The sequence below is a fragment of the Cucumis melo genome, chromosome 2, assembly GCF_025177605.1.
Source record: "Cucumis melo cultivar AY chromosome 2, USDA_Cmelo_AY_1.0, whole genome shotgun sequence".
Classification (NCBI taxonomy): Eukaryota; Viridiplantae; Streptophyta; class Magnoliopsida; order Cucurbitales; family Cucurbitaceae; genus Cucumis; species Cucumis melo.
In genome coordinates, this window is record NC_066858.1 from 12,983,165 (window position 1) to 13,007,444 (window position 24,280).

Here is a 24,280-nt window from a genome sequence, read left to right on the forward strand (position 1 = left end):
TATTACATGTGAAGTAATGAAGAAATTGTCTTAGAAAAGTGAAATATAAGCCATTGAAAACAAAAGAACAATAATGAAGAAGCCCCTCTAGGATTTGTAGAGTGAGACAATTATAACTAAGAAGTTCACATTTTTGGATAGAAAAGAATGAAGAATAAAATTCTATCCAAACATGATTATAGTCCCAATTTTTTGAAAAGTTCTTGTTCGTTCCAATGTCATTGTAACTTTTTACCCTTTATTATCGAACTGCTCTCTCAACTTAACTATTCTGTTTAAAGGGGCAAGAAGGTCTCTCTGTTTTAATTCTTCTTGACATCTTTGTCACTTTTAGGATTGTGCAACAAAACAAGAAGATTTGAACTTTGTAGGCACTTATGAAATCAACCCCTCTATTGGACTTGAAGCACCTTGACATTAGATCATAATCTAGTTAATTCCAACTAATGTTATCAGAGGCCTTTTCTATCAATTTGAAGCCCAAGAACGTTGTTTTTTCTTTTATGGTCATCATTGCCCTATTGGCAACCAAGGAGCAGTTAATAATATGACTTACCATCAATGAAAGTGGTCTGATTCTTTCTTGTAGTTTGTCTCCTGTCGTGGGTTTTTCCTCCTCTTTTATTTATTTATTTATTATTATTATTTTTTTATTTTTATCTCCGTATGTTCTTTCATTTTTTTCCTCAATGAAAATCATGGTTTATTTCACAAAAAATCGAAGGACTACCATCAATGAAGGTGTTTTGGCTTTGGGGCGGTAGCATCCATCACATATCTCTGTTGAGGTCATACCAGTAATAATCTTATCCATGTTGAGGTTTTACGTTATCACCTTAATCAGAATAAATTTATAATTCTTCTTCAGAAATTAAATTTTCTGTGTCTACGTTTCTCTTGTTTAAAACTTAAACCATCTTCTTTGATGTGTTAGGATACATTAGTCATTTTTCTGCACTCTCCATTGTGTGTTAAACATTAAATAAAATCAGTTGGATTGAAGTTGGTCACTGTTCTGTTATCTATTTAACGCTTTTGTTTTGGTAGTTTTTTGTTTTCTACCTTACAGTTTTTGTCATAAAGGTGTCAGTTGCATAACTATTGTTTTTGTTTTATAGTCTTTCACAGAGTCTTTACTCTCTTCTTTGGTGTTGTAGCCTGGTCCTGCTTGGCATGATGTTTTGATTTCAAGTGGCCATATCTCATGGCTTTTGAATTTATATTCCGCACTTCGACAGAAGTTTTCATGTCAAGTCTTTTGGCTTGACTGCCCTATAGCCGTATCTGCTCGAAAGCTAATTGTACAATTTTGCTCCTTGGCAGGGACAATATTTCCTTCTGGTAAATATTGAATTCTTACTTATCTGAGTCTCATGTTGCCACATGTTTATTTTTTTCTACTCAAGTTGCCATATGTTCTGTTTTTCTATCCTTGATATTCTTTTTATATTGTTTTCTCTATCTGATAAAGAAATCTTTTTTGATCTGATGATGACCTTATCTAGTTAATTCTATTAATTGTACCACTGTGCCTTTCAGTTCTGATGAAGTTAGCCACTTGAGTTAATAATTTGAAATTATAATATGCAATTTGTTTGGTTATATCATTCTATGCTTCATGGATTTTCTTTTCTGTAACACCATTTTCAGGCTCTTGGCTGTTGCCCCTCTGGCAATATCAGTGAATATATGTGTCCTTTCAAAAATAAATAAATACATAAATATTAATGATCTAACAGACTTTCAGATTTTAAAACTCAGGGTATTATTATTTAAGGAACATTTAAATCCAAATGACATGGGTTTGTTAATGCCCTCCAAACTTGTGAGAATTTTGTATTTGGGAAATGAATGAAGCCTGATTAATTAATAAATTAATATAAATTAATCATTATTGTTAATTTTAAATAATTATTGAATATAAATATATTATTTGTACTTAATAAGTTTTTTACTCATACATCGATCATTGATATTTTATGTTATCTTAACTCTATAAAACTATTTAATATATTTATTATTATTGAATAAAATAATTTAATTAATACTTAACTAATAATATTCATCTAATTTATGACTACATTACTTGTTCTCTTCCATTTCATTAAATAATTATTTAGTTTTGGGTTTCATATACAATTTGGTAAATCAAATATATTCTTTAACTTTCATACATTAATTATCATGCATATCCAAATACAGACATTAATTATCCCAAACATTCAAATATGGGACATTTAATATCTATACTCATGAAACAATATCTGTTATCCAAACGACCATTAAAAGAATAAAATAACAAGATTCACTTGGTGTGCGTCTTCTCTTCTTGTTTTTGTTTTCTTTTGTTTTTTTTGTGAAAAGGAAATATGATTTTAAATAATGAAAAGAGACGAACTCTCAAAGTACTCAATGGCAATACAAAGAATCAAATCAACTTAAGGATTATGCACACGGAGTGGTTGACACCACCATAGTGTTATAATCATACATGAGAGACGTAGATTGTGACCGCACTAAGGGTAGACAAGAAGAAGCACGTCGACATACACAGAGAAAGCATGTCGACACACAAGCAAACACCTCGACACACATGAGAAATCATGTTGACATGAAGAAGGGAAAGCACCTCAACATACATAAGCAAGCATGCTGACACTGGCCGAGAAAAGGGCCATGAGAATGGCCGTGATATTATCGAGGACGATACATCGTTTGACACAGTAAGACGAAGTGCATAGGAAAGCTAGAGTGGGCATGAGTGTTTCAGAAGAGATTGTGATGTTTGAAGGGCAAGAACATGGATATCACCTTCCTCGAGGATAAATCGATGATATTGTCTTGTCAGGAGGTGATATTGTTGAGATTACCAGGCTGAAAAAGATCGATGACGAGTTTGAAATCAAAGAAATAAGGAATCTAAAGTACTTCCTTGGGATGGAAGTGGCACGATTGAGGAAAGTGATTCTGTTTCACAAAGGAAGTATACTCTTGACTTGTTGAAGGAAACATGGATTGGATGTAGATTTGTTGATACCCCAGTGGAATTCAATGTGAAACTGGGAAATCTTGGTGACAAAATTCCTATTGATAAATAGAAGTATCAACGATCAATGGGAAAGTTGATTTATCTGTACCACACGTGACTGGATATCTCCTAAGCAGTTAGCACTGTTAGTCAATTTATGCAAGACCCTACGAAGAACACATGGAAGTTGTGAGTTACATTATGAGATACTTAGAAAAATACTCCAGGTAAAGGCTTGATATTCTAGAAAATTGACAGAAAATGTATTAAGGCTTATATCGACCCTGATTGGGCAGGATTAGTTACTGATAGAAAGTCCACTTCGGGATACTGTACCTTTGTATGGGGTAACTCATTACTTAGAGGTGCATGGTTTTGTTTCGAAGCTGAATACAAAGCTATGAGTTTAGGAATATGTGAAGTGATTTGCCTGCAGAAAGTTTTGTCTGATCTTCAATAGGATTGTGAGTTACCTATAAAGCTCTTCTGTGGGAATTAAAGCTGCTATAAGTATAGGCAATAATCTAATTTAACATGATAGAACGAGACGTGTGGAGATTGACAGACATTTTATATAGGAGAAACTTGATAATGACAGTATCTGTATCCTGTACACTCTTCACAGTCAACAAATTGTCGATGTCTTCACCAAAGGGTTACGTAGAGCTTTGACTGTTGTGTTAGCAAGTTGGGTCTAATTGACATCCATGCTCTAGCTTAAGGGGAGTGCTATGAACCTCATGACTGTATTGCTACTTGATGCAGGGCTACAAATTATTTGACTGGATTCTATGATAATTTTTTATCATATCTTTTGACTGCTCGTAATGAAAAGATTCAGATAGCAATTGGGTCCTTTGCTTCTATTGTGGGCAAGGGTCATATTCCTCCCAATGTGCTGCATGTACCCAAACAATGCTGCTTGTACCCAAATTATCTTACAATTTATTATCTACTAGTAAGATAACTAGAGATCTGAATTATCCTGTTGTCTTCTCACTGGATAATGTTTTCTTTCAGGACTTTAGCTTGGGGAGGACGATTGGTACTGCCTAGTGTCACAATTGTAGTCTTTCAAACACGATTGTGTGGCACTTGTTCTATTCCGTCAACAAGTCAACCATATGAAATCTGAAAGTCGCGGACAAACTCGCGATATGATATAGTCTCCCTTCACGTTCTTGGGAAAATTGTTTTATAAAACGTGAGAGCGAAAGGAAATCATTGGAAACATCATAAATGTAAGCATTGAAGACTGTCAATTGTAAAGAAAAGCTAAGCTTGCAAAGAGTGCAACGAGGCTTGGTTGGGGATTCAACTACTATGCCTCCCCTATAGTACATTTTGAACATTATTAGCCTTGGCAAGCTTGCATATGAAAATGCCGAAACGTCATACTCTAGCTCGGCGACATGAAAATGAAAGCAATATACTAAACTACGTACAAGACATAAAGACAAAGTAATTTGGGGGTATTTGGGCATGTGGCTATAGGTAAAGAACGCCTTGGACAAGCACGCCCGTGACATTCTACCTCGCCTAAACGGTTGACATCCCTGTCAACTGGCAAAGCTGGAATTCTTCGATCTTCTGCTTCCATGCTTCAAGGTCTTCGGCACGTTCTTGACCTGTTTCTTCCACTTCACTAGGAATTCATGTATACTTCTCGTTTGTCTTCCACTCTTCCTTGCTTTATCAACAAGGATTTCTTCGACTTCGCAATCTCCTTTCTGTTGCGGGTCAATAAATGGTTGTAGCCATAGTTGCGCCGTTTGACGAGAACTTGGGGGTTGTTTCCTACACTACGATGATCAACAAGGGGCGGCAATACAGAATGCCTACTACAGACAATCTCATACAGACTTCTTTCGGTTGGCGATTTTTTTTGAGCCTTGAAACCGAATTGGGTTACATTCAGCAGCAGAACCCAATCCATTTGTCTGCCGTCAACATAATAATGCAGAGAATGTCCGAGCATATAGTTGAATCGCTCGGTCTTAACTTCGAAAGACTTGGTCGCATCAGCAACCCAAGAATTGGCCCCTCATTGAAGGCGGCCTGACATTGGGGTTCCCACCCCACTGAATGTCTTTTTTCAATAACTCAGCCTGCGAGCCTGCTCTTTTTAAGAATCCTTCTACGGATTGCCTGTTGTGATTAGCTAATCCGAGACATGAGTGTAACTCCGTGTGATTTCAATATTGCCCAATCACATATTGCAGCAATCTTCCTTTTTGCCACACAAATTCCGTCGAACTCCACCACCTGACCTAGCTAGTTTATCTGGCCTTGCACAAAGCAGCATTTTTCCCTCTTAACATCCGGTTGGTTTTCCTTCAGTTTCTGAAAGACCTTTTGAAAGTGGAATTTGAGTTCTTCCCTTGTGGGGTTATATGTCACTATATTATCTAGGTAGACCAGTAGAAATGTCAAGGTATTCTTGGGAGACCTAGTTCATCAGTATACAAAAGGTTGTGAGGGCATTGGTGAGACCAAATGGCACTACGGGGAACTCAAACGCTCCATGTCTTGTGACACAAGTCGTCTTGGGTCCTCCCTCTGTCATTCTTACTTGCCACTATTTCAGTCGGACGTCTAACTTCGGAAAATACTTTGTCTTAGGTAGGCGGTCAAACAGGTAAGTGAGTATGGGAAGTTGATATTTGTGGCGATGTAAGCATGTTTAATGTACGACGGTTAATACACAACTGTAAGCTTCTGTCCTTCTTTTTCAAGGAAAGGACGGGGGCTCCATACGGAGCTTTTACAGGTTTCTAAATCCTGTATTCAATAATTCCTTCAATGGTTTTTGAAATTCGGCTAACTTTGATGGTGCCATACGATAAGCATTCTTTGCAGGCAGTTTTACCTTTGGCAGCGATTCTATCTCATGGTCAATCATCCTTAGCGGCGGCAAGGATTTGGGCCAACTATTCGGCATCACACCATGACACTTTTCTGGAACACATAGAGTGTCTTTGGGGACTGTCTCCCCCGATTTCCCTAACGCTTCAAGCAAGATGGCTATAGATGTTGGTTCCTCTCGGGCGGGGTTTTTATCCAGTTGCATGGTCGATATCATTTTAAACCCATTAGGCTGATGAATGTCTGCTTGTACAACGTTGGGGAAAGATCCAGTAATCACTAGACATTTGACTGAGGGCATTGGTATGACCTGATGTTCAAGGAGGAATTTCATTCCCAATACCACATCGAAGTCGTCCATCTTTACAACCACAAAGTCTATTGGGCCTTTCCATCCTCCCAACTTCATCATCGTTTGTTTGACTAGTCCGACGATAGGTAAAGCAACGGAATTCACGACCTTCATTCTCCCTGAATCCTTCTCCCAATGGAGTCTCAGACGTCTAGCTTCTGCCTTAGTTATAAAATTGTGAGTTGCATCGGAATTAATCATAGTGCTCTTGGTCAGTTTCTGGTTAATCCAAGTTTCAACATACATTAAACCCTTTTCCATTGGCACACTTGTCTCTCCTGCCTTTTTCTGGAGATACAATAGGGATTTCAAGGTGCCTATTCTTGAGTTCTCACCTTTTTCTATCTGACCCACTTCACTTTCTGCTTGACTCAATTTTTCATCGGAATCTGAGGTTAAAGAGACCTGAAAAGTATAGAACGATTTTTTTGGGCATTCTCTTGCCACATGTGGCCCCTTACATATGAAACAACTGAGGGTACGATTAGGTGAGTCCTGATTATTGGGCTTTCGCCATGTGTTCCTTGTATTGGATTGACGAGGCTTGCGGTCTCCATTAGGGCATTTGTCTCCTTTGGCAGCTTTGGTGGAACTTGGGTGACTATTCCTGTTCCTTCTAGGTGAGGAATTTTGGTGACGTCTCACATCTTGGGAGTCACTGGTCAGATCAAACAACCGTTCGACTGCTGCATACACTGACGTGAGGTCTTGGACCATTTGCTTGTATGATTTGGTCCTTGCCCACGGTTTCAACCCTTCGAGAAAACAAAAACCTTTGTCTTTTTCTGACGTATCGCGTATGTCTAACATCATCCCTACGAACTGTTTTACGTACTCCCGAATGATGCCGGTGTGTTTCCGTTCACGCAGTTTTCGTCAAGCCAGGATTTCCACGTTCTCGGGGAAGAACTGCAAGCGGAGTTCTTTCTTTAAGGCGTTACAAGTGTCTATTGTGCACCACCCTTCTTGTATGTTAACGTACCGGGACATCCACCAGAATTTGGCATCCTTAGACGGATGCATTGTCGCCGATGTCACTTTAGCTTCCTCAGTGGCTATGTTTGTGGCCTTGAAGTACTGCTCAAGATCAAATATGAAGTTCTCTAAGACCTTTGCATCTATTGCCCCACAAAAAGGTTGGGTTCTGGAACCTTTACTCTACTAACAAGAATAGCCCATTCGGTCGAAGCTTGGTTTTCCATTGCTCGCATTGTGAGATTCAGTCTCGTGTTCACATTTGCGATTTCCTTCCTAACGACATCGAGGGTAACTGGAAAATCCTACGACATGCCTTTTATCATCTCTAATAGTGTCTTCTGAGAGCTATCTAGCTCATTGTCAACAAGTCACCTGGATAAAATCTGAAAGTCGTGGACAAACTCTCGATATGATGTAGCCTCCCTTCACGTTCTTGAGACAACCACTTTATTAATATAATAATAATAATCTATAGTATATATAAAAGCCTCAATGTGGAAAACTTTTTTCTCTCCATTATACCCTTGAGTTTAATTCTATGTTCCAAATCACTCTTTGACTTTATGGTGATTTTTTTTGTAATATATAATTATAAAAAACACACTCTCTTCCACTACTTTTTGGATTAATTATACTTAGGTTTAGTGGAATTAAAGTATATGCAGGATGTGAAGAGTTGCAAATAGTTTCATTTACATTTTAAAAATTAATTAAAATTAAATATCTTATTAATTCTAATTAACAATATAAATTTAAAGACTTGAAGTGTTTTTGTAACATTTTTTTCTATTATATAAAAGGCTTCCTTGATTTTTTTTCTACCAACGTTGTTATTGAGAAATTTGGATCCATCCAATGGATTGTGTAATGGGACAAAATTGGTATGTCGATCATTTAGCAATAATATTATACATGCTGAAATAATAATGGGGTGATCATGCAGGAAAACAAGTTTTTCTTCCACGAATACCATTAAACCCACCAAATGACAATGGATATTCATTCAAGTTCAAGAGAAAGCAATTCCCCTTTCATTTATGCTTTGCAATGACAATATAGCAAAGCACAAGGACAGACAATTTCTAATGTTGGAATATATCTTTCTGAAAAATATGTTTTTTCATTGACAACTTAATGTTGCACTATCTAGAGGAATTTCATTGAAGACAACAAAAGTTTGGACCATGCCCATAGACAATAAGCTACTTCAAATTGTACAAAAAAAATATAGTTTATAAAGAAATCCTTTTCTTGATATATGGAAGTCTTACCTCTAAATTCTTATATTTTAATCTAATTATTGTAATTTCTTTCCATGCATATCTAATTTTATTACATTTTGAATGTTGTACTTTTAAATTTAGCACAATCTAGACATATACGTGCTATGTTTACTGTAATCTAAAGCTACACATTATATGTGCCATGCATGTGTCTTTACTAGTGAGACAAAAGCTCATAGTGCAAAAGAATTATACAATGAGTATGTAAGCATGGATCAGAAGGTGCACCTGGACATCTCAACTAGGTTACAACTCCATAGCACCCTGATGATATCCAAACAAGCTAAAAATCAAAACAGAGGAATAATGTCCAAAGGCAAAACAAAACCAAAAGAAGTACAAAGAAATACAAATACAAATAAAAAGACTAAAAGATTATATCAGACTAAACATCCATCAACTCGCACTGAGACAAACTTGAGATCCTTGGAGAAGGAACACCACAAGGAGGCTAAAAGTTGATGACTCCATCGAGGTCTTATGCTGAGAAGCTTGACCGAAAAAATCTCTAGGATCTTCCCAAACACAATTTTGATAACGATGCAAACAAGTTGAGAATAAGCAATCGAAACTAGGTTCTATGAAAAGTCACTAGCGGCAGAGCAAAAGTGCATATTGAAGAAGACTGTCCAGAAGCCATTTTCCAAATTAGATTAACGATTCAACTTAGACTTCTGTAATCCCATAGATTTTTTTTGGCTTTAATTCAGAGGAATGAATTAACTCAAAAAATTTCCAACAGGAGCCAATGACCACTAACTTTGGTTGACTATAACCCTTTCTTTCTGGTGTGACTAAAGCCCCTTAAGAATCTGAAACTCACTCACTTCTTCAACCTTCCGTTTTCTTGAAACTGAAAATCGCAGCAAACTACTTTCTGCTATACATCTAATCAACTTCTTCCTTCACATGGCATACTATCTGCTGGAAATTGGCTTGCCACACTAAATTACCTCCAAAAGATCAAGGCTCAAAAAAAAACTCTGCTGAAGAACTCCACAAGGATTTGAAGAATCTGGATCAAAATTGTACTTTTTTGGTACCTGTAGCTAAACCATAACCGGGGATATCAGCTTAATTTGCTTCCTAGCTATTAATTTTTTTCTTTTATCAACTCCTAGCTCCCTTGTATTCCCAAAAATACTTTCGATGCACTATCACGTCCAAGACTGCTTTCAATGCTGGAGATAAAGTTTAAAGAAGACTCTACCGTGGTTTTTTCTCTTTGTTCTAGGTTTTTTACGTAAACCTTGTGTTCTCTTTTTCTACCTTTTGAATCCAAACATCTTGATGAAATCGAGGAATTTGCTACTTTGCCCTGTGCTTTGAAACTTCTGTGCTTAATGATATGTTGTGAATGACTTGGGAGTATCTTCTATAGTCTTGGGGCTTCGTGTGGATATCTCACCTCCCTTGCATTTTGGATTTTGCACGTGCTCCGTTTTTTTTCTATTGATAAAATTATGTTATGTGACTTTGTTTTTATCTGTCACTGAGAATATATTATTGTTAATAAAAAGGTTTCTGTTGTAGTAAGAATGTTGTTTAATGATCAGATAATGGGCAGATGCATGAAAATCATCTATTACAGCTCCTTTTGGGGATAATACAGTGGATTGATCCTCCAGATGCTGTTTCGAGAGCAATTGAAAGTGGAAAATGTGAAAGGTTAGCTTGCAATCCTGATTTCTTCGTGTTCCTTCTGTTCAATATTTATTCTTTTTTTCTCATGTACAATATCTTTTTCTTGGGTTAAGTGAAATGCTTGATGGTTGTCGTGCATTGCTATCCATTGCAACCGTAACAACTCCCTTTGTGTTTGACCAACTACTTAAATCAATCAGGTCAGTAAAAGAGCGTTCCTTGTGATTTAGTAACACATTTAAAGTCATGCTTTCTAATTATTCCATTTTTAATTTATATGGTTGGTCACGTTTGATCGGATTCTTTTCCATTGATATTCCAGACCGTTTGGCACCCTTCAACTGTTATCTAGTTTAATGGGTGAAGTTGTAAAGGTTCTTATGACCCATAACAGTGAGGAGGAGACGTGGAGTTGGCAGGCCCGTGATATATTACTTGATTCTTGGACAGCCCTCCTCATAGTACGTAGCAATCAATATTTGATAAATTGTCTTGTAATTTTATTAAGTTTGAACTCGTAGATCTTCATTACCAAGAACAATGCAGTCATGCTGTGATTGGATAAAGTTTGGCTAGTCAATCTTCTTCATTAAGGAGAACAATATAATTATGCTGCCTTGATTCTTCTTCCAGTCTTCTTTCAAACACTAGGAGACGTCCTTCTAAAAGTTTTATCTTTAGATTGTCTTGTCCTAGTTTTTAGTGGACTGTGTCCTGTTTTGTCTCTCTTATGCCTCATGTTGTGTCTTTAATGCTAAAAGGTTTTGTTGACCATTGGCTTCCAGAAACACTATTGCTTGCGCTTGGTTGAAGATGAGTCACAGTTCTTAATTGGACGAATATTTATCTGTATATTTTAAATATTTCTAACATTGTATGATTTTGGAACTGATGGTAGCAATAAGTATTCTAGATTGAGATTTCTTTTGCCCTTGTTCTCTTCAGCCATTAGAGAGGTGTGGTCAGAGTTCATTGCTTCCACAAGAAGGTATCAGCGCTGCTGCTAACTTGTTTGCTTTGATTGTGGAATCAGAGCTAAAAGGTGGTTAGAGCTTGCTTCTAAATTTGAGAAATCTTTTCTTAACTTATATTATTAGCTAATGGTGATATGGTCGCAGCTGCATCTGCCTCAGCATTAGATGACAATATTGAATCTGAATATTTTCAAGCTTCCGTTTCTGGTGAGAGAATAACCTAGTTTGCAAAACAATTATTGGGATAAATGATGTTCTACCTGCTACCGTTTGTCATTATTTGCATTTTGTTGCTTCTGCAGCCATGGATGAAAGATTAAGTGCTTATGCTCTTATTGCGAGGGCAGCAATAAATGTCACAGTTCCCTTCCTCATAAGATTGTTATCAGAGCGTCTCTCGAAGCTTAATCAGGTTCCACTTCCATGCACCAAGGATATCTTTGTGGTACATTCTACGATGTTAACTGCTTGAATAATGGGTTTGTTATTTAGTTTTTGACATTTCAAAGGTGGAAAAAAGAAAAAAAAATTAGACCATGCTGGGTTTAGAGTTAACCTGATTTGTAGTTCAAGTTCATCTATCATTTGACCCATCTAGCTCAAGGGGTACAATCATCCCAAGCATGAGAGTCAGCCACTGATAAAGTGAAGTCTATAAATTATTTGATATCTACAAGTACAATGACCATTCAAAAGGTTCTTATCCTTGGGTACAATGTTTAACTAACTACTTGACGTGTATGTATTTTTTTTCCAAGAAAAAACCTTTTGATTAAATTAGCCGTATGTCTCCAAGTAGTAATGGTGGAATCCCCCAAAATGTGATAGAAAATGTCCAAGTGTGAGAACCAGAAACTGATCAAGCTGACACTAAAGTCATGATGCCTACAAGAAGAAACGAAATGGCTATTTGGAAGATGTTTGTTTTCAGAATCGAAGATTTTAGTTTTAAATCAACCTGTCTAAGCTGTTCATGCTTTTATTTTTAGAAAAGCTCTTTATTGATATATTAATAATGAGACAGAAGCTCATTATACAAGAGAATTATACAATGAGCATGTAAACCAGGGATCAGGAGGTGCACCTAGGTATCTCAACTAGGTTGACACCCTCATAGCAACCTTATCATATCCAAACAAGCTAAAAAAACAAAAACAAAGGTGTATGTCCAAAAGAAAAGCAAAACAACCCAAAGGAAGTACAAAGAAATAGAAATAAGAAGACTAAACACACTAAACAGACTAAACATCCATCTAAAGAAAAGGCGACCGATTAGGCTTATATCTCGCATTGAGTCAATTTCGAAATCCTTGGTGAGGGAACACCGCGAGGAGGCTAAAATTTTATTGGCTTGAGCGGGGTCTTACACTGACAAGCTTGAAGGTGTTCGGGCTTTTATTAGTGAATTTTTTATTAGAAGAAATGAAATGTTTATTTGGAAGGTGCTATTTGGATGCATTTCATTTCTTCCTCAATCCACCATTTGGGGAGAGGTCATTTTCTCTGGTGCGCTAGTGTTTGTGCCACCTTATGGGTGTTCTGGGATGAGAGGAATAGTAGTGTTTAGGGGTAGAGAGGGAGAGTGGAGAAATCTGGTCTCTTGTTCATTTTCTTGTTTCTCATTGGGCTTCAATTTTGAAGACTTCTTGCAATTAAGCTTTAGACATGATTTTGTATAGTTGGAGTCCCTTCTTGTTGAAGGAGTCCCCTTTTTTGTGGGCTTGGTTTTTTGTATGCTCGTGTATTCTTTCATTTTTTCTCAATGAAAGTTCTTATAAAAAAACGCTTTATTGAGACTGTGATCGTGAGGGGGAAGGCATTGTTTTTGCATTTTTGGCATATGCTGAATTTGTAGATCTGTTGAGCCTCGTGGAGAAGAGAGTGCTCTCGAAACTCCCTTGGTTTTCTCTAATTAGTAAATATATTATTTGAGACTTATCAATTTCCAGGGAGCATGTTCTATTCTATAATGTGAATCATTCACTTGAAAACCTTCATGTGGTTCTTCTAGTTCTATTAATTTACCCATAAATATTCAGCAGTTTATATTATTCTCCACGTCTGTGACAATAAGCCTTGTTTCTTAACTAACTTTTTTGGTTTCTTATTTTTAGTATTTTTTTACTGTCTCCAACATAATGCGAAGATTGATATATTTTTGTCAATGGTGTTTGTAGGGAAGGGGCATCATTGATCCAACTGAAACACTAGAAGAAATTTACTCACTTCTGTTAATAATTGGGCACGTGCTTGCTGATGAAGTGGAAGGGGAGACACCGTTGGTAAGCCTCTTTTTGGGCTACGTATCATATTATTTGTATGGTTTCTCTTTTCGCTTCCATCTATTTAGAAAGTTTCTGTAGTATTTCTTGTAAGATTGACCATAGCATCAACTAAAGAAACATCAAGAATCTAAGATGTTCTACATCAGCATTTTGACATTCTCGCTGTTTCCGTCTTTATTAGTTTGAGATGTTCAACTTGAGTATTGAAGAAAGGAATATTCACTTTTCAATTTTTAGGATTTGTTTGTCAACATATGGTTCTTCTCATTCCTGTTATTGGTCTTCAGTTTTAACACTCCCCCTCAAATTGGGCAAATATGTCAATCATGCCCAGCTTGTTGTACAAATAGCTTATTCTTGCTCCATTTACTACTTTGGTAAGGATATCCCCTAATTAGTCTTCAGTTTTCACATATCCTGTAGATATCAACCCTTATTGTATTTTCTCGCGAATAAAATGACAATCCATTTCAATATGTTAGTTCGTTCATGAAATACTGGGTTGGATGCAATGTGAAGTTGATTATCACACCATAGTTTGCTGGCATAGTAACACTAAAGCCGATCTCAGATAAAAGTTGATGTATCCACACGATTTCACAAAAATTGTGCATAACTCTATACTCCTCACTCGAACATGAAACAACATTTCGTTTCTTGCTTTTCGACGACACTAAGTTGCCTCCAACAAAAATAAAATATCAAGAGGTCAATCTCCTATCTTTTTTAGATCCAGTCCAATCAAAACTAGGCTTCTGAAAATTGTTAGGCATCCTGAAGGACCTTGAGGGTTGTTATTATTCTTGTTGATTATGGCACTACTAGGTTGAGAAACAAGTGAACCAGATTGGGTACTCTCAATATGAAGAACACGACTGAAGGCCTCGTCTAGGGACGAAATCTTAAAATCAGAAAGGATGTGTTTTAGCGGTTCCAAATTTAGGTAACAGTCCGTTCAAGAATATCATAACTGCCATGTTTTCACGTTGAGCTTGTTCAACCTTGACATCGGAGCTAAACAGTAAGAGTAAAGCCTCATAACGTAGCTTGTAACTAATTCTACCTTTTGTTCAGGTCAGAAAAATTGCATATAGACATCAAACATTTGAAGAACTTGTTCTTTTTTAGAGTATAGGAAGTCTAAGAATGCTACGAGCCCTTTCGCAGAATCACAATGATCTACTAAACCAACATCAGTTTGTTGAATTGCCAATTTGGAAGGCCTTTAGTGAACAAATCTGCAAGTTCTGTTGTCAGAAGGTAGGGTATGCTCATTACTCCCGCATTGATCTTTTCCTTTATAAAGTGTTTATCGACATCAATATGTTTCGTCCTGTCATGAAGAAATGGATCGTGGGGAATGGAAATTGTTGCTTTGTTATCACAGTAAATGCACATGGGCGTTGTCTGAATGAATCTCCATTCTTTCAACAATCTTCAGATCCATATACCCTCACAAATACCAGGGTTTAAAGCTCTAAATTTTGCTGCTGCATTACTCTTACAGCCGCATTGTCTTGTACTTCGCCAAGTAACAAGGTTTCCTCCAACAAAGGAGTAGTATCTATAAGTGGATCTTCTATCGTCGTGCTATTTGTCCAATCAACATTAGTGTAAACTTCAACATTGAGATGATCGTGTCTTTGAAACAATATGCATTTTCTTGGAGTACCTTTCAAATATCTTAAGATTCTATAAACTGCTTCAAAGTGAGTTGGTCTAGGAGCATGCATGAACTGACTTACTATACTAACTACAAAAGTGATGTCAAGGCGTGTGTGAGAAAGACATACGAGTCTCCCCATAAATCTCTAGTACTTTTCTCTTTCCTTTATCTCATTCTTGGCTGCAACTACCAATTTTAGATTATGCTCAATGGGAGTTTCTGCAACCTTGCAACCAAGTAAACTTGCCTCTTAACGAATACATAAAAAAGGAAAAGGTAAGTTCTCTCTCCTCTCTCCATAGAATTGATTTTAGCAACTGGAGCAAATGTTTCTTGATAATCAACTCCATAGGCCTGAGTAAATCCCTTAGCAACCAATCTGATCTTGTTCCTTTCAACACTACCATCAACATTACATTTTACCGTGATTACCCACTTGCATTCAACTATTTTCTTTTTCTTTTTCTTTTTGGTAGTTCAACTATGTCCCATGTGCAATTTTGTTTCCTTTATCTCTTCCTTCACTACTAATTTCCAATGTGTATCATTCAGGGCGTCCTGTATATTCCTTGGAACAAACATGTTGGTATATGAAGGTTTTATGACTGTCAGACAATTTGTAATAAGAAAGATAGTTTGCAATGGGATATTTGATGTATTTACAAGTACCTTTCATATGGGCTTCAAAATTATTTATCGGGTATTAGGTTGGTTATGTGATAGATCAACTGTTTATTCTCTATTCCTTGAGTTAAGTTTCTTCTAGTATAAACCTGTAGTTCAGGTTTTTTACTTGTCATGTCAATCTGTAGTGTTTCTCCTTCTGAAGAAGAACTCTCCACACTTGGCATCAAAGAATTAGAACTCACAACTTCGGGATCAATGAGGTTTTGGAATATTGAAGTGTCCCAAAAACTATCTTCAAGGTTAGGTGACTCCCCCTGGAGAGAATTTTGGATAATAAAAGGTTGATTTTCCAAAAAAGACATATCTATACTCTTAAAATATTTTTTGGTTGAAGGGTTAAAACATTTGTAAGCCTTCTTGTGGTAGACATAGCCTACAAAAATGCATTTAACAGCTAAAGGGTCAAGTTTAGTGCAAGTAGGCTTGGGATTATGAACGTAAGCAGTGCAACCAAATAATTTAATTGGTAAGTCAGAGAATAACCGTATAGTAGGAAAATAATTTTTAAAATGATTCAGAGGAGTTTTAAAATTTGAAACCTTAGTTGGTGTTTGATTGATCAGGTATATAGTTGTAAGGACTGCGTCACCCTACAAATATTTTGGGACATTCATAGAAAATATAAGAGTATGAACAACTTCAAATAAATGTCAATTCTTTCGCTCAACAATTCCAGAAAATATAAGAGTATGAACAACTTCAAGTAAATGTCAATTCTTTCGCTCAACAATTCCATTTTGCAGAGGAGTATAATGACATGTTACTTGATGTAAAATATCCTTTTCTTGTAAGAAACTGGTTAATTGTTGATTGAAGTATACAATACCATTATCATAGTGAAGGATGCGGATTTTAGTTTGGAACTGTGTCTCAATCATATTGTAAAATATAACAAAAACCTCTTTTACCTCTGGCTTATTAGTGAACAAATAAAGGCATGTTAAACAAGTATGATCATCTATAAAGGTAATGAACCAATGCTTACCATTATGAGTTAAAACTTTAGATGGATCTCTGTGTGAATTAAGGAAAAAGGCGAAGAAGCCTTGTAAGGTTTGGGTAAATAAGTGGATTGATGATGTTTGACAACTGCAACTTTCACATCGAAAAGATGAACAATCAAGTCCTTTAAGTAAATCCGAAAACAAATACTTTAAATAAAAAGAAATTAGGATGCCCTAATCTACGATGCCAAAGCATTATAGTTTCTTTAACAGAAGGAGAACATACACTACTCAAGCCTTGAATTTGTTTATGACTAGCTGAAACTTCATCAAAGTAATAGAGACTACCAATCATCCTAGCACATCAAATCTTCTCCCCCCAGTTTTGATAAGTGTCACAGAAGACACGACAATTAGTATCCTTAGAGGTTTTACTAATAGATAAAAAATTGCAAGCTAATTTTGGAACATGAAGGACTGTAGTTAGAGGAATAGTTCATTTTCCTACAATAGAGGTGAAACTACCATTGGCGATGCAAATTTTTTCATTGTAGGGGAGTAGGATGCAAATAAGGAAAGAGGAACGGTCATATGATCAAAGGTTCCAGAAAAAACATCCATAACATTATATCTTGCGCATTGAATTTACCGCACTATATGATCAAAGGCTCCAGAATTTGTAATACATGGAGACGAGTTTATGCCAAGGAAACATTAGGATTACCAGATGAAGTAGTCTTTAGCAGTTTTAGGATTTGATCAATCTGCTCCTTGCTAAACAGGTTGGAATCACCAATATTTGCATTCGAGGTGTGTAGGAGGGAATTTCTCTCCTGCTTAGAACTTTTCTAATTCGCAGATTTTCCATGAAGCTTCCAATAGGTTTTACGTGTATGTCGGGGTTTATTGCAATGGTCACACTAGACTCGAGGCTTTTCATGTGTCTTGTTCAAGTGATTAGAGGCCTTCATGTTTGTTTGTCGGTCAATTGAGAACTTTCTACTGAATCAATAGGCTCTTCTCTAATCTTAACATTTTTGTGACTTTCTTCCTTGCAAACTTCAGAAAAACACATCATTGATAGATGGAAGAGAGGTCTTCCCAAGTATTTGACCTCTAACTTCATGACATTCAACATTGAGGTTAGCAAGAAACTTGTAAATACGACTGTCTTCTATGGTTTTCCTATAATGCTTTTGATCGTCTGCAGACTTCTACTTGCATGAATCAAAGAGATCTAGGTCTTGCCAAATCCTTTTTAGGGAGTAAAAGTATTGTGTCACCGAGTTACCTCCTTGGGATCTCCTAATTTAAGATTCAACTCAAATACCTGTGATTGATTGCCCAAATTAGAGTACATCTATGTCACACTATCCCATAATCTTTTTCTCATAGAGTAGTTGATGTAATTACTGCTGATGTCTTCGACCATGGAGTTTACAAGCCAAGTCATAATCATGAATTTTTCAGCATCCCATGTAGCAAACAAAGAATCGTCTACTTTTGGGATAATATTCTCTCCGTAATATAGCCAATTTTCCCTTGTCCATGAATATACAACTTCACTTTGTGACCGACGAAGAAAGTTGTCTCCATTAAGTCGGATTGTGGTTATTTGGATAGTGGGGCTACTGAAATGGGTATGATTGTCGACTTTAGCCATAGGTGACTTGGTATCTGACATTGCTAAAGCAACAAAGTTCAAAAAACGAACAGAACAGATTTGAAAATCAAACCAAACTTGTCACTTGCGGATATCTCAGACATGGGCCACCAGCGAAGACGAAAAAACCACAAAACCCACCAACTTACATAAAATAACGGCAAGAAAAAATGGCTGCCGATGGTGTCCGGCGAGCTGTGGTGGCGGTGGCAATTACCGTCGAGGCAGCGAACCTACGTGGCGGTGACAGGCTGTAAGGCATTCAGGGTTTTTAGGCTTTTCAAAACGTTGGGGTTTTTAGGGTTCTCAAAGAACCTGCTCTGCTAGCATGCCAAAATAATATATTTCTTGTTTATTTCACAAAGAGAAGGATCTTCTTAAATAGAAGAACAACTCATAATTGGCCGTCTTTCTTGTATGATCAGATGTTTTTAGTTTGTAGTTCTTATTCTGTTTTGGGGGATTTTGTTTTGTATGATCACTCATAAAATCATTGTATTAGATGAATTGCTCGAATTGTATTCGCATGGGTTTGGCCTTTCTTTTTGGTCTAAGTCAGGATGTGATGAGAGTACTATAGGGATATCAACCTAGTTTAGATGTCCGGGTGCACTTATTTATCTCACAAGCTTAGATCTCGTCTCTTCATTATACTCAACATTACTTTGTCTATTCATTTTCTTAAAGAGGGAAGCTTGTTTCCTTTTTCAAAAAAAAAAAAAAAAAAAGAAAAGAAAAAAAAAGAACAACCCATTACAAAGAAGGAAAAAATAATTTTGGCAAATATAATACAACCAATACAATAAATTAACATGAAAGGAAATAATCAACACCTACTATTCGTTCTCTTTGCTTGGCCGATAAAAAAGGGCTTCAACATCTCTTTTTAGTGCTATTTTTGTTTGTATTTGGCTGTAATTGTTTTGTTTTGCTTTATTTTTCATTGTATTATGAGTGCCGGTCTCTTTTTATTTTATCGATGAAAAGTCTTGTTTGATTTTAAAAAAATATGAATAATGGTTCAGGTTTGAGATAGTTTGTTTATGCTATGTTCAACCTAGGTTCCAAATGCTATACTGACCCAGTTTACTGATGTGATGGAAGCGAATGAACATCCTGTTATTGCACTATCAAGGTAATATCTGTTCTATTTTTTGAAAGATCTAATAATAATATTATAATTGTTTTTTTAATCTCATATATTATTCTTTCACTTTTCTTATTGAAAGCTTGATTTAAAATAAAAATGATGAAATAGAGAAAGACCAACAACAAATAAGGAAAAAATATAGACAAATAAAAATTAATAATACAAGAGAAAAGGAAATTCAACAATGATACTAATGCTTTTGTCTTGTCATACAGCTTAATTATTAGGTTTTGTGAGCAATGTTTGGATCAACAAACAAGGGCATCAATTTTCAGCCCTCGACTTATGGAGGTAGAGTTTTATTTCTTTGGCTATAATGGCCTACTCTCTCTCTCTCTATATATATTTATATGTTTAATGATATAATATTAAATTTATCTTCACCTACTAGTTCAAGCTTTTGGGTCAATCTGTCATTTAAGATGGTAACACAGCAGGTGGTCTAGGAAGGTCCTGTGTTTAATGCTACGATGTCATGTCTTTACTAGTTAAAATTTATTTCTAATTGTTGGATCTTCTTCATATATTAGACATACAAGTGAGTTAAAATTTATTTCTAATTGTTGGATCTTCTTCATATATTAGACATACAAGTGAGGGGAGTCTTGAATGATATAATACTAAATTTATGTCTGTTCGCCAACTTAAGCGTTTGGGTTAATTGGTGGTTTACAAATTATTGAAATGTTAGGAATCTCACATTGGAAAAACTAAGGGGACTCACACTCCCTATAAGATAGATGTACTACTTCTCTCCAACTGGTCTTGAGATGAAATCCCATTCTACCAAATATGGTATTAGAGCCTATAAAGCCCAAATGAGTATTTGGTTGTATAAGAAGAAATTCAATAAAGATTGGCGAACCCAAAAGAGGTACCATTTTGGGGGGAAATGTTGAGATGTTCAGAGTCCCACATTGGAAAAATCAAGGGGACTTACAATCATTGTAAGATAGATGAGCTACTCTGCTCATTGCCATTTGGTTTTGAGATGGTATTGTGTAGAAGTGTTGAGTGCAAAATACACCAAGCCAATGGATGTTACTGTATAAACACAATGGATGACATGTATAGAAAACTCAACATAATGGATGGTATTGTGTGGAAGTGCAATACACCTCAAACCACCCAAAACTTCCACTTGGAAATACAAAAAGAAGAAAAGGCGTGGGAAGTGAACCATCAAAAGAATGAAAAACTTATCTACAAATATGCCTGTGATGGTGTTAAAGGTAGCAGAGTCTGCCTATGTTAGATGTAAGTATATTATCTGGGAAAAGATTCATTTATAAAATAATAAGTAGAATGAGATACAATCTTAAAAAATGCTACCTATGTATAAACCCTTTAGTACTGGCACAAGTTTTTGACATAGAATAATTACAAAAATTAGAATGTAAAGAACTCCAAGATGTAAAACATATCTATTTGTCTCTTGGAACTTGGATAGCATCTATTCCTTTTAAGTATCTTTGAAGTCATTTGGCCATCAACATTTTAGCACTTTTCTCAAAAGGATGTTAAAACGAAATTTGATGAAAGAGTTGACTGTTTGTTTCTCTTAGTTGTCTTGGCTAAAGCCACGACGACTAAAGAAAAAGAGACAAAAAGATGATTGCTGCTCTCTAACCTTTCTACATGGCACACTCCGCCCATGGGATACTGTTATGAAAGGACGTCAGATAGAACAAAAGAGCATGGATGACAAAATTGTATTATCTTTTACTGACTAATTTTAAGGAAGGCCTTTTTGTTTAGATTTATTTATCATTTTAATGTGGTACATGGATTCCTTTCCTATTTTAATCTTCTTATATGTAAACACGGTTAAGCTATATAAAAAAAACATCATTTTTCTTGGATGAAATAAAAAATTACATAATAGCAATTAGCATAGAACGGAAACAACTAAATTACAAGATTCTGAACGAAACATACATGTCGAGAAATACATCTCATTTTATAGATGATACGACGAGGTTACAAGAAAAGGAGGAAATCCAAATCCCTAGCCAAGGAAGTTACAAAAACCTTTTCCAATTAGCACGGAAAAGGATAGGCTTCAAGGTTTGCAAAGAGCATAAAATTAACACCATGTGAACCAAATCATGAGAGTATCGTCCATAAGGCTATCTAGACATAGCCTTACTATTGAAGAGCTCTTTCACTGTTACTTTTTCTATCCTAAGAAATAAAAATGAGGCCTTTACAAGCTTATAGTTAAACTGAATAATCGTTATTTCTACTTCTAATAGTTTTTATGCTGCATCAGTTCGTTTATGTGAGCCAATGTTTTGGTGCAGTCAGTTGTATGGTTTCTATCAAGATGGTCATCGACATATTTACTTCACCCTGAAGAAATCATCACTACTAACTATGGTAAAGAACGTGATAATGAGTTCCAGTCACAGCATACCAGGAAAGTCATTTACAGCTTTTTTGGAGAACACGGCCAAGGAATTCCAATACTTGATATCATTATTTGCATAGCTGCGACTACGCTTTTGTCTTATCCTGGGGAGAAAGACTTGCATGTATGGATTTCCTCTTCAATTTTTAATGCTGCTTGAATTCTATTGAACTTTTCATCATTAGTGATAATCGTTGTGTGCAATTTTTTATTGTTGATTTTACAAGACTTGATACTTTGCGTTGATCTTGATACAAATGTACAACCCACCTAAATATAACGGGAGAACTTTGCCAAATAAGGCAATACACTATCGGAACAAGGAGGAGAAAAATAGGATAGAACACAACATGGGAAATAATAGTAACTAAAGAGAGAACTTTTCAAAGAGATAAGAAGAGGACTTTCCTAGATTCAACATTTGTAAATATCATCTTTGGAGTCTTAAGGAGCTTTCTAAAGTTTATTTTATTTACTTTCTTTCTTATTGACGTATGAAGAATAGGGGTTAATTGGGTAATTTGTTAATATTCTAGGTTAATTTCCTTTTTACTCCTATTGGTGATAAAACTCAATAAATAGGAGTCTCCCTCTTTTTGTATGAAACACATTATTCATTCTAATAAAAGATTTACAATCTTGATTGTTGGAGGATTATTCCCTGAGGTTACTTAGGTTACATCAATTTGGTTTCAGAGTTGGCTGCCTGGGCCAGTGTTGACTGTCGCTAGTGGAAGACGGGGAAACTCTTAGTGATTAGGTAATTTGTATTAGGATTTTGTTTCTTTTATTTGTTAGGATTGGGATTAGTTTCTTTGTTTTGCTGGTCCCTGTTTTTTTGGACTAGGATTAGGATTAGGTAATTTGGACAAAGAAAACGGTAGCGTTGTAGAGGAAACTGAACCAATCAAAATTGATGTGTTTTCTTTAAATAGAGACAAAACTTCTTTATTAATAAAAATCCAATGGAGTCCTAGAGGGATCAAGAGGCCCACCCGGACATCTCAACTATGTTGACACTCCCATAACGCCAAACATCATATCTCGAGTAAAAGCATAAAAAACCAAACAAAGGTACAATAATAAAATGCCCAGCTTATTACAAGGGTCCAGGAAAAATACAGGACCAGAAAAACAGAAAGAAACAATAGGGAAGGTCCAAAAATACAATCTCAAAATTAAAGGGTAAAACAGGGGCAATCAAAATTGATGTTTTTGCACACAAAAATGAAGAAACAATTCTCTACAAAGATGAAGATGAATTTTGGGCTACACTAACCTTGGATGGATCAGAATTTATCCAAGAATCAGTGAGGGAAAAAGAAGTAGCAATACGAAGTAGATGTTTTCATGATTCTTTCATAAATTTTCCCTTTTATGAATTAACCTTAAATCCCCCCAACCCTCCTAAATGGTTGCTGTTGGATGTTCCGAGATGCCTCCATTCGACTGGCTTACTTTTTTTATTTTTACCTTCAGTTTTGTTTTAAAATTCGAGGACGAGTTTTTTTTAGTAGGGATAGAATGACGTAGCAAGAATAGGATATTATGGTCAAATCCTTAATCTACTAGGATTACAATTAGTTTCTTTTATTTATTAGGATAAGCATTGGTTTCTTGTATTAATTAGGATTAAGGATTAGTTTCTTTTATTAATTAGGATTAGGATTATGATGTAGCAGGAATAGGATATTATGGTTAAATCCTTTTGGCAGCTCTATTTAGCCAATCTTTTGTTCGTAGTACAGTTAGATTTGTTTGCTTTGTTGGATCTGTCTGATTGTCTCTTTTTGGTTTGTATTGTTGGTGTGTAGCCCCTACTTGGACTCTTTTTATATCTGTTTTAGTACTTTATTTTGGTGGAAGTGATGAGGGTGCTAAGGGGGTGTCAACTTAGTTGAGATACCTGGATGCATCTCCTGATCCTTTTTGGTTCTTACTTTTGCTCATTTTATATCCCTTTTGTACTATGAGTTTTGGCCTTTTCTTTATTAATATATAAGATCATTTTCTTTTAAAAAAATGTTCAAATCCTTAATCTATTAGGATTAGTTTCTTTTATTTATTAGGATTAAGATTTGTTTCTTTTATTAATTAGGGTTATAGATTGGTTTCTTTTATTAATTCGTTTTAAAACTCGAGGACAAGTTTATTTTGGGAGGGATCGAAATGATGTAGTAAGAATACGGTATTATGGTCAAATCCTTAATTTATTAGGATTAAAATTAGTTTCTTTGATTTATTAGGATTAGAATTAGTTTCTTTTATTATTTGGGATTAGGATTAAGTTTATTTTATTAATTAGGATTAGGATTAGTTTACTTTTGCTATAAATAGAGTATTTGCTTTCT

The 24,280-nt window shown here is 35.7% G+C and overlaps 1 protein-coding gene across 5 annotated transcripts in view; it reads left to right on the top strand.

The window, feature by feature from the left end:
- LOC103487293 (uncharacterized) overlaps positions 1-24,280 on the top strand; it is a 62,858-nt gene that overhangs the window by 26,142 nt on the left and 12,436 nt on the right. For all 5 annotated transcript variants that reach the window (XM_051081534.1, XM_008445566.3, XM_051081535.1 and 2 more), the window contains 11 exons: positions 1,158-1,341; positions 10,063-10,174; positions 10,264-10,350; positions 10,473-10,611; positions 11,096-11,192; positions 11,269-11,331; positions 11,427-11,536; positions 13,302-13,406; positions 19,431-19,504; positions 19,735-19,810; positions 21,823-22,053. In XM_051081534.1, the coding sequence (XP_050937491.1) occupies positions 1,158-1,341; positions 10,063-10,174; positions 10,264-10,350; positions 10,473-10,611; positions 11,096-11,192; positions 11,269-11,331; positions 11,427-11,536; positions 13,302-13,406; positions 19,431-19,504; positions 19,735-19,810; positions 21,823-22,053 (1,278 nt within the window). The remainder of the gene's footprint in view (positions 1-1,157; positions 1,342-10,062; positions 10,175-10,263; positions 10,351-10,472; positions 10,612-11,095; positions 11,193-11,268; positions 11,332-11,426; positions 11,537-13,301; positions 13,407-19,430; positions 19,505-19,734; positions 19,811-21,822; positions 22,054-24,280) is intronic.